Here is an 11,597-nt window from a genome sequence, read left to right on the forward strand (position 1 = left end):
TAGGATGATGATCATAATCGCTACAGCTACATCTCTTGTAGGCTGGTGATGAAATGGCAAAAACATAAACAAAATGACTAAGCCTCAGACGGACAATAATCATGATAAATACGCCACATAATTTAAATAACCAGCGCCGCTTAATCAATAGATGAGAGGGCTATGTGTTTGTGACATGAGCACAAACAGCAGGCAGCAGCAGTGACCCGGCGTCCTACAAACTGTGTTGTTGGAGATGCAGGGATCAGCGGGGGACGGGGCGATGTTGCCAGGGAATGCTGCAGCAGACGAGCACACTGTCTGTAGTAATTTTGACTTGGCCAACTGGCTTTGCTACAAGCCAACTGGCTGTTGAAACAGGTGATGTTCCTTATGTTCTAAAACCAGCAGCTGGAGATCTGACCAGCTGAGTGAGCCCACTTGAGGCAAGCTGATACTTGCCAGTTTCTACCAGCACAACTTTTCTTTGCAGTGCACTGAAACAGCTTTGTCTTGTTTCGAATCTTTGGTCTGAACTTAGGGCTTATTGGCTTGAGAGGATTGTTTAAAGCTCTTGGAGATGGAGTTCTGCATTGTTTTAGAGCCAAGACCTATGTCGACTTAATTTCATCTTAAAAGACAAAATCATATGCTTGCTTTTGGATGGCTTTCTCACTAACAGAAAATAACTAATCTGAAAACAGACCAACACAAAATAATCCGTGGCAGCTGACTAGCACAAAACAAACTAAACATTTCTTTCACTGGCCGATAAACTCCATGGTTTTGTGTTTTGTTACATAAGACATCATATTTAATAAATGTTACTAAGGGAGATTTGGTACCACCTACCACCAAGACCCATTTTGAGCAAAGCATATTAAGATCATACTTGAAGTACAACAATTTCCTTATCTCCTATAAAAAAGCAGTAATTAGGAGGTTATTTAGGGAAAACTCTCAATTAATGGCCTACTAGTTGTAGACTATTCTTATGTCCTCTTTTGAAAACTGGAGACAAAATGAGACATTAACACGACAATCAAATGGTTTGAAAGAGTCAGTGTAGAAGTGAAATATGAAAAATTTATTTGCAAACTTAACACAAGGTTCCCCACATGAGGGGGAGGGTGCAACAAAGTGGTTGTGCCAAACAAATTAAATCAGTATTGAACAAAACAAGGCATAACCAAGCCCTACTGCTGAAAACAAAACACAAACCAAAAACCTGACTCACTCATCTTAAAAACTTCACAAAAATAAATAGAGATGGCAAAAGCCAATAAATCATGTGTTTCTGGACATAAATGAACTATGTGAATGAAAAGTCTATTGTCCTCAACCTCCCGCCACATAACTTTAATTTTCTCAGGCAGTCTAATTCTGTGCTCCCAGTTCCAGCAACAGTGCAGCAGCGTTACCAGCTACGTTATCACCGAGTCGCTGTGGAAGAGCTGCTCAAAGGATTGTTACCGTAGTTAAGTCATCACAAGCTTGTGTCAGTCTACTACTTGCCACAAAGCACCTCGACTGAATGTCGTGTAACATTTGTATTCAGTCATAAAAATATCTATGCTTTTGATCAATGTCTGAGCCCCATTTTAACATCACATTCTGCCAGTTTAACTTTTGTTTGTAACGCGTCACCCCCATCAGCAGCGACAAGCGTTGGGCATCAGTTTGTTGCTCCATTGCACTGGCTTCTATCGAAAATGACTTGTGGGCTGTTGCTCTTTGCACTAAAGCAGCAGATCAGAGAGAGGGAACCTTTAGGCACGCTCCCTCTGTTTGGCATTTATACTCTTTGCATCCAAATAATTCTGTACTTTAGACGTAGTAACTGCTGATTGTTTATTAAGGAAAGCCAGTGAAATGTTATAGTTCATCACTGTTGTGGTACACTATATCTGCCTTGTTAAGAGAGGCGATGGTTGCATTCAGAGTAAGAACATTACGAGTCTTGGAGAGCGATACTGTAAATTAAAAAGGCCTTGGGCGTTTTAATTTTGCCCTGATTTAAAAGCAGAATCATTCTCTGTGGCCTCACCTCAACAGAGAGACGACAGGCCCTAATAAGGAGCAGCGAAGAATTAAAGTCCTCGATTATTGTCCAACCGCTCACAGCTGTAGGCAGCAACAGCAGACATGGAGGTGTCTTGCAGTGTGTTAGATACTTATAATCACATTTTGCTACAATTCAGAATGAAAAGAAAAGAGATTAAATGGAGATGAAGAATGGAAGAGTAAACATTGTGATAAAAAACAAAGTCCACAGGCAAACTTAGTGAGGCTCCAACCTTTAAAGGAGGGAGAAAAAAAGCTGCTTTAGATACACCCAGGAGGAAAAAAAGGAGAGGAGTAGTTGCCAGCAAAAATCCTACCTTTAGTTTTTGGAAAGACCGTTGTTTGATCTCTTCTCTCCCTAGCGTCTGTCTTGGCCCACAAAATAATCTCCTCTGCTAATTTCAAGCTTCTTTTTTTTCATCCCCTCCACTGTTGGGTGGGCTGTGAGGATTCAGCTTCAAGTGTTCACTCGCCTTCGCTTCTCCAGTAAGATAATGTGACTCACCACATAACAGGTTCCTTGATTCGCTTGGAATACTTCTGATCTGCTGGCCCAAAAGGCTTCTCTGGCGTTCACTTTCATAGTCATCCACCAGGTCTCTCTTCGCTCATTAAAGCTCTCGGATTAGCTTACTGCAGGAGAGAGAGAGAGAAAGTGAGATTTGCTCTTGCATGTGTGTAAAGTGGCTGCTGTTTAGCTGTGTCTTAAGTACGGATACCATAAAGACTTCCTTCTGCTGCTGCTTTGGATCTCTGCCACCTTCAACAGCAACAGACCGCTGCTGGAAAATGAGGAGATCTCACGGGAATCAGCAGGAATAGGTTATTGGTTTAAGAGAAAAGTGGTAATAGACTTTCAATACTGCTATTGAGGTGTATCAGCTGAAGTACAATAAAGGAACTTTATAGAGATTGACAGCATGTTTCACTAGGCCTGTTACGTCTTATTCTTTCTAATAAATAGGTAGTATTTGATCTTTAATTATTAGTGCTCACTGGTGAATTAACAGAAAGACTGGATTTTGCCTGGTGAAGTTTACCTGTGTGCTGAGGCAAACTAGTTGGTAAAAGATAACATAATTGAGACAAAAATGGATTTTGTTTGTGAAAACGTTGCTATTCAGTCCCCAAAGCATTTAAAATAAATCCTTAGACAAACTTCTAAATTGTGTTTGACACACAACATGCTATTCATCTGATGAACTTGTGAAAAAATCACTTGCATTCAAATCACAAGCATCAACAGCACAGAGAATAATTTAGTTCAAAACAGGCTGTCGGGAGGTGGTAAACAGAGTGGCAGGAGTTTAGAAGTGGTTGAGGAATCAGAAAGATGTGCTGCAAAGTTGGAGGGGAGAGGCTCAGAGTTGTGGAGTGACAGGTGGAATAGTTATATTATTTAGCTGGCAAATTACATAAACGTAGCCTTTTAAGCTTTAGACCTTTATTAGTGCCATAGACCTTTTTATGCCTCCATGCAGATGACATCAGAGGCTGAAGGCATTATGTTTTCAGGCTGTCCGTCCATCTATCTGTCCATATGTCCATATGTCCTGCCCATTCATGGGTATGCGATATCTCAAAAACGCCTTGAGAGAATTTGTTTAAATTTGACACAAACATTCACTTGGACTCATTGATGAGCTGATTAGATTTTTTGTAGGTCAAAGGTCAAAGGTCAAGGTTGCTGTAACCTCAGCTGTCTCATTCTTGAGAATGCAATATCCTTAAGAAAATCATTCAAGACATTTGTTAGACCTCTTAAATACACAGGGTGTGTTTTGCTGAGTAAAACTGAGCGTAGACATAACTTGTTTGCTCACAAGAAAACTCAACAGAGCAACCTTCGACACAGTGTGCTTAAAGATGAAGTAGATCTGAAAAGCAGAGACATACCTTTTACCTAAAATTGGTTAAATATACATATGACACGAGGAAATTAGAAATAAATGTCACTCTCTCTTAATCAGGCATTTTTCAAATAAAGGTTTGGTTTCTTATGTAAATGAATGAATAAATAAATAAATGAACTGTTTGATAGTTTACAGCATTAAAAGCTCCATTGTAATTATGCTACCACTACTTCTGTCTACTGTAAAACCCCTTTATTATGTCAGTAAGAATGATACCTCCTCTGTTGTACCCATCATTTTTGGGGTTTGTTTTTTCCTATCTGAATGGATAATCTAAGTAAAGAGCGCGTAAAGCCTTCTGAGACAAACTTGTGATGTTGGACTGTATGGATTAAACTTATTTGTAACTGACTTGAAGCCACTGACCTGTCTACTGTTATCTTCCCGACTGTTTTCCTTCTTACTGATCTTTTCAGCCAAAAACTGTCGTCTGTTTTTCCTATTTTCTTCCCACTTTACACAGTGATATGTGTACAGTTAAATGCATGTCAAACAGTAAATACTTTACTACATCGTGTTTCTCTTGTCTTGTTTTAACACTCAACACTGACTATAATGGACTAGCTGACTGTCTGTCACACTGAGTTCTTATTTCAAGATGACTGTCAGGTCCGATCGGATGCTGCAACTCATAAAACCCGCAGTGACCTCAAAGAACCCGCTTCCTCCAATTCAGCCCAATTTTCCAAGTGGCTTCACAGTGGTTTGCTAAAATCACAGATGATAAGCCAGAGAGGGAAAAAGTGTCTGAGCAAATCGAGCACAGTAGGTAGAATCGAAATGTCAGACTCATCTTGCATGCCATAATACAACTTCCACTTCTGAGATGTTGCTATGCCGATGCTCCTGTCCTGACCTTGGTGAGAATAGATTCCTTTGTACTGTATCATGAATAGAATCTCTTCTTCTCATGCAGTCTTGAGTTGTGGTAGAAATATAATGGAAGTGGGAGGAATAAAAGAGAAAAACAGAAGCCCACAGGTCATCTGGACAGCTGGGCAGGTCTCAACTATTTAACTTCAAGCACGTTTTTTAAACAAACTATAATTGAATGGTCTGTGCACTGTGGTGTCTGTTCACTTGCAAAAAAAGAAAGAAAGAAAAAATATTCATCTTTGAATTAGAAACTAATTGCAGATCAATAATGTGTTTGTCTCCATTAGCTACCAAACTGGGACCTGAGGCGTTCAGATTTGACGGGGGAGGTGAAGCCACAGCGACCAGGCTGAGCGACAGATACTACATCCTACGACCAGAAGTCATTGAGAGCTACATGTACATGTGGAGACTGACACACGACCCCAAGTACAGAGAGTGGGGATGGGAGGCTGTGGAGGTGAGATACAACAATACAGTGAACTCTTATTGGTAGATGACGTTTTGAGAATGCGTTCGTCTTCCTTTATCAAACATAAACATTTTATCACACTAGTCTTGTTGGCAGAGCTTCCATGTAGTCACATTATGGCTACAAACATCAGCCGGGTGGTGAAACACTTTGGATGCACCTAAATTATGTGTTGGTGTAGGTAAATTAAAAAAAATGGGTGCATTAGTGCAACCAATGTAAAAAGTTGGTCTTGTTGAGTCCTGTTATTCACTTTATTCAATGAGAAAATCTGCTGTGACACGTAAATGTTTAGTCCTGGAATGAAATACAAATCCCACTTCTTAAGATGTAACAATCAGACAAAAATATTGTCTAATATTCAGGCCAGTCTGGTTCAAAGACTAATTTCATGTTATATTCAAGCAGGAGATGCAGCACAGTCGGCAAGGCAAGGCAGCTTTATTTGTATAGCACATTTCATACAACAGTGAAATTCAAAGTGCTTTACAGAGCAATGAAATATAAAAACATAATAAAAGATATAGATTTACAATAAAAGAGATACGACATAAAAGGTGAAATGTATTACTAAATGATTCTTAAAAATCACTATTAAAAATAGCAAAAGTTTAGACAAGAGGTGCAAAGATAAAAAGGTCATTTAAATTGATTTACAATCAAGTTTAAAATAAGTATGTAGTCATCAGTGGGTAAGGTAGGCAGTGTAAAAAAGGAACGTTTTTAGCTTTGACATAAAAGTGGTCAGAGTCGGGGTTTATTCCAGGTTTGTGCTGCATGATAACAAAACACTGCTTCACCAGTATAAATTTACACCCTATATTTCTCTCTGAGGAGTAGCTTGGGCTCTGATTTTATAAATTATGCTCACCTATTATGTTAAGCCCTTTTAACACCCTCAATTACCCCCAAACCAGCTTACTTGATATCGTGTGGCACTATACATTAGCTTGTAGATCAAGAAGTCCCACTAGCAGGAGGTGAAGGTTGTGTAGGGAGCACCATTATTAATGTGGCAATAGACAGGACATTAGCTGTAGTAAACTGTAGAGGGCTGGCGTGATATATTTAGCATTAATTTAGTGAGCACAGAAGTGAAGAGATCAGGCTGACGAGTCTGACGGGCCTTTAATTATCGGGCACAAAGGTTGAAAGCGGGGGCACAACGCTTCTCTTCATGAACATCAAGCATTAACTCGTCGGGGTCTTTGTTAATTAGCACATATAAGCCAGCCCTTTGTAGCAGGGGTAATAATGTGCTAATCCGCTTGGCTAGCTCAGCCACTCTCCATTAGCCCTTGTCAGATTTAGCATTGCTTGGGCTTCAGTGGTGTAGCAGGCTGAGGGACTTGGCATGTTCCATCACTTACTCTTTCTTTAGGTGTTCATGGACACTCTGCTGTGGAGAGAAGGATTTTCTCTTTATGCACTAAAATATATCTTTTATACATATCACACACCCTGTGGTTCCCTCTGTACAGTTTGTATCCTGTCACAGTGCACCAGAGAAAAGGCCACTTTGTAAGAGCTGATTGAGTGGATAAATAAATGTACATGAATAAAGGGGTATCGATTCAATTTGTACAATCAAGAAGTGGTCTCTACTCTGAGTGTAAGGTTTTTGGAGATGCGAGCGCACGTTTAACCCTGCTGTCTCCCTCTTGGCCTCCTGTTAGGCCCTGGAGCAACACTGCAGAGTGGAATCTGGCTTCTCCGGGATTCGTGACGTTTACACCACAACAGCCAGCCACGATAACATGCAGCAGAGCTTCTTCCTCTCAGAGACACTCAAGTAAGTCTTGTTTCCTCACCACATCTCCCTGTGGCATCTACATGCATAAACTATAATAGAGATTAATAATAGGGTTCATCATGAAATGCTGGGATTCATCAGTACCTTTTTATTCATTCTGTAAATGAGATACTCTAATGAGTTTATTCCAGTCACACTTTGAATTTGGTTTTCTTCATTTTACTTAAAAAAGAAAACGCTGATGGTGATGGTGTATTGATGGAGTGCATTTAGACTTAACAACTTAAGCCCCAACCCCTTATTCTCAGGTCACTAAGCAAAACAAAAAAATCAGCGTGCCATGTCGTATCGCAGTGAGAAGATGGTGAAGAGCCTTTTTTTTTTTTTTTTTTAAAGATGAGGCATCAGGAATCATATCCAGGTCAGCAGTCACCAGACAGCTTTTGACACCAGACTGTGCTACTGTCTTACTCAGTGTTGCACTATCTTTTATGTGCATCCACTTTAAAATTGAAGTGACTAATCATGACAAAAAAAACTTTGCTTGTGAATAATTTAGTAATGCTAGATTGAGCTGGCAATGCTTTTTTGCAAGATGTTTAAGGAATGACGCACATGCAGGGACAGGATGGGAAGAAGAGCTGGGTGCATTGTGTGCCAGGCAGCAGGGAGGGGCAGAGTCCCAGGCGTGCTGACCCCTAGCTTCTCAGACTAGCTCTGGGGACGTGGAAGATAACCTCTCTGGAGGGGAAGGAACCGGAGCTGGTGCGGGAGTTGAGGCAGTGTTAAGGAGATATAGGTGGGCTCACCTTAACGCACAGCTCTGGAACCAAACTCTTGGAGAGGGGGTGGGGGGGCTCTCACTTTTTCAGAGTTGCCCAGGGTGAGAAGTGCTGAGCGGGTCTGGGGATACTTACAAGCTTCCTGGCTGAGAGCTGCTGTGTTGGAGTTCTGTCCATCATGGGAGTTTGTTCATCCAGTCTACATGTGTTTTGTGGACTTGTAGAAAGCTTGTGACCGTGCTCTCCTGGAAATCATGTGGGGGGTACCAGGGAAATGCGGGGTACCGGGGTCGTTACTGTGAGTCATCCAATTCGTGTATGACCCAAGTGAGAGCTGTGTAAGGTCAGGTGTAAGGTCAAACATGTTTCCAGTGGTTGTTGGCCTCCGCCAGGTTTGCCCCTTGTCAACAATTCTAATATACATGAACAGGACCGCAAGGTGCAGCTGGGGGGAGGAAGGGTCACTGTATAGTAAACAGTACATTTTTCCATAAAAGTAGTCACAGTGCAGTATGGTATAAAACTAGTCAAAGTTAAAGTTAAAATAATAAAAGTAGAGTATGCCTTAAAATTTTCATTAGAATAATCATTGTAGTGTGTCATAGAAAAAAATCATAAAAACAGTATAGTACTGGATGCTGTGAATTTTTAATTTGAAAAGCCATTGTATAGTATGCAGTAATTAAAAAAAAATAAAGTCATATCATATTATGCCACAGAAAAAACCTGTAAAAAAAGTCATAGTTTAGTCAAAGTCATTAAAAAAACAGAAATAGTCTTAATGTAGTATGCCATTAAAAAACTAAAACAAATGATTTTTTTTAAAACAAATTTCATTGTAAAGTATGCCATGAAATGTTTCATAAAATGTCATTTTATTTTTGATAAAATTTAATGGATATTTTTCTTGCTTGCTCAGGTATCTGTACCTGCTCTTCTCTGATGACGACCTTCTCCCACTCGAGGACTGGGTCTTCAATACAGAAGCCCATCCGCTGCCCATCATCCGCAACAGCTGCCTGCAGGAAGAAGCAACACAGGATAAGACAGTTTCTGAGTAAGACTGAACACCAACAAATGAGACAGTTACAGACACATCTGCACAGTTTCTGTGCACACACAGAGTCACAGTTATTGCAAACAACAATTCAATGCAGGTTCAGAGTCTTTTCAAGAGCGTGTCATGGGCTCTCAATTCCTTTCCAGTAAAGGATGTTGTCGTTTTACGCTGTGATTGTATATCCTTTCGCCGGGGTTACTTCCTGCTGGCACTTCTTTTTTGTGGACAATCAAGACAAACATGACTTTCATGAAAAGAGCACCTTTTTCTTTCCTTCTTTCCTCTGTGAGGAAACCAGTATAACTTGCAGACCCAAATGTAATGGGGGGAGGGTTGAACTATGGGCCATATTGTTAGAAAGAGAGAGAAACGTATAGAAAACCACTTGAGTTTTGCTCTTTGAGTTCGTTGTTTTGTTAATCTTTAGTGATGAATGATTTCCTTTTCTCTCGTCATTGCATTTTATCCTTTGTGAGTACACTCTTTGACCAAAGGTTTCTTTGCATTTCTATTTCCCTCTTTTCCAGTAATGTGTTTTTGGTGAGATTTGACAGAAAGTAAAATTTACAGTAAGGACTGAATTGTAATGAATACTGATAATGTACAGACAAACATGAAATGTGATTCTCAAATTCACCTCCAAACTAATGTTGATGTCATGTTTCTTACTGAAACAAGCTTGAATGAATTTCTTAAAAGTAAGGAGGTGTCAGGAAAGTGGCAGTGTCTTATGCATCCAGGGACCATTTCTTTTTAAAAAATGATGTTGGGTTGAGTTTCCACTGTATGCTTGGGTTATTTTATGAACAGGACAATGCTTTCTCATTCCTCTCAGCCTTTCTAATCAGAGTATGGAGTACTGTCTGTTCTGTGGCTGTAATACACGCATAAAAGGAAAAAGAACACATTTGCTAGCCAGCTCCAAATGGGTTTTCCTGTTTCTGTTGTAGTTTTTCTGCTTTACCCTGCCTTTACTTGTGAATCCATATGGCTGCCAATACTGATGGTAAAGGCTATGAGCCCGAGAGCGGAGACGAGTTTCATTATCATCACTGTTCTTTTCATCACTGCTGTCCTGCACAGTTGTGGAGCGAATGTGCTGTACATACAGATGAAGCGAGTGACCCCTGTATGAGCTTGTCTTGATTTTATTTTGTGATCTTTTCTTTCTTTTTCTTTTCTAAACTTCAGTGGTTATTTTTTCTGGGTTCTCTTTTGATTTGCTTCCCTCAGGTGTTTCAGTAAAAAACAAACGAAAAAAAAAAACAACTAAAAAGTTCTGACTTTATGTCCAGTTATTGCTGATATTAATTATTGTTATTACTTATTCTTACTTGTTTGATTTAACTTTAATTGTTGAATATTTTCAAATTCTGATAAAAAAGACCTGTGTAACTTTGTACATTTAAAACAATCCCAGTTGTTGTGTTTTTTTTTTTAATCATCCTTGTTTGTAATTTTAAAGCAAGGTGTCACTGCATGGATGTTTCCATTACATGTCTCGAGAACTGTTCTGTCAATCAACTTCACACTTGGAGGGTGCATTGCTGGGAACCAACCACCCAGCAGTGGCAGCGAATAATTCAATATCTTATTTATCTTAACATCATAGTACATTTATAGCTGTTTGTGACCCTGGTGTGTTGCTCACAACCCAAGGAAGCGCAGCATCAAGTGTAAAGTTGTTTGTATGAGTGGTTCTCAAGAAAGCTGTGAACAGACACCACAGGCCAGGCACTCAGCCCCTTTTCAACAGGCATGTTCAAATAACAGCAGAGCACAGCAGGTTTCTAGAGTAAGTTTGAAGGAAACCAGACTAATTTGCTGCTTACATTTGTTTCGGTATTTGGAAGTTCATTACAGATTTAATTGAAGGGGGATGTCTCAGGGTTGTGGAAAGTTCCAGCAGTCAAGAGCAGAAAATTACTAATGGGGTTTAGCCATCGCACCTCTCTCACGGCGTCAGGCCAACAAAGCAAGATTTAATACCGTCCTCCCCAAATGATTCGACTCTACCTGCTATCATCTGAATCCTAATTTGGGTGTGATAGCTTGAAGTGATTTTTCATTTGCTTTAAATAGAGTCAGCATACATTATTGACAGGATTGACATTTAATAGTAATTTCTAAAAATGGCACTTAAATGTCATGGATCTAGTGACATTAATCTTACCGTCACTTTAAAAAAGGACTAATGCAAAGGTGTGTGAGTTTAAATACTAAGTGTAAATGTAGCCGAGGCCTGCAGTGCTCTGCTGCTGTGAAAAGGAGATGAGATGAGAAGGAGGGCAGGAGTGAAGGGCACAATTTAAGCTTGCCTTGAGACATAAATGGGAGGATCAGCATCCATTAAAATGCACCTGAGACTGGTAGTGAAGGACAAACACTTCAGACAATCCCACCACTCTAATGTTGTTTTTTTGCCTTTGCTGCTCCCACATTTACTGACAAGCAGAACGGGGCGACAGAAACAGACATGTCGGGGCTGCTGTCTGACTTGGCAAGACCTTCTGTTGATGTGTAACGAAGGGGGACGGGCTATCTCACCGTCTCTCTGCCAAAGTCGTCCTCCAGCTGCCTCGATCTGGGCAGAAGTTTTCAAGGGAATAACTGGCATGTCATGGGTATCTAGCTCAAATATTACTTCATTTGAAAACATTTTCGACTCCACTTAACTCATATTGTCAACTGCCCGTTG

The 11,597-nt window shown here is 40.1% G+C and overlaps 1 protein-coding gene across 2 annotated transcripts in view; it reads left to right on the forward strand.

The window, feature by feature from the left end:
• The window catches only part of LOC121945100 (mannosyl-oligosaccharide 1,2-alpha-mannosidase IA), a 243,061-nt gene extending 232,748 nt beyond the window's left edge, over window positions 1-10,313 (forward strand). For both annotated transcript variants that reach the window (XM_088084268.1, XM_042489125.2), the window contains exons 10-12: window positions 5,120-5,292; window positions 6,981-7,096; window positions 8,759-10,313. In XM_088084268.1, coding sequence (XP_087940394.1) covers window positions 5,120-5,292; window positions 6,981-7,096; window positions 8,759-8,900 — 431 coding nt within the window. In that variant the 3' untranslated portion in view covers window positions 8,901-10,313. The remainder of the gene's footprint in view (window positions 1-5,119; window positions 5,293-6,980; window positions 7,097-8,758) is intronic.
• Window positions 10,314-11,597: the final 1,284 nt, after the last annotated feature.

The sequence above is a fragment of the Plectropomus leopardus genome, chromosome 11 (assembly GCF_026936395.1).
Source record: "Plectropomus leopardus strain MGB_pleo_1.0 chromosome 11, ASM2693639v1, whole genome shotgun sequence".
Taxonomy (NCBI): domain Eukaryota; kingdom Metazoa; phylum Chordata; class Actinopteri; order Perciformes; family Serranidae; genus Plectropomus; species Plectropomus leopardus.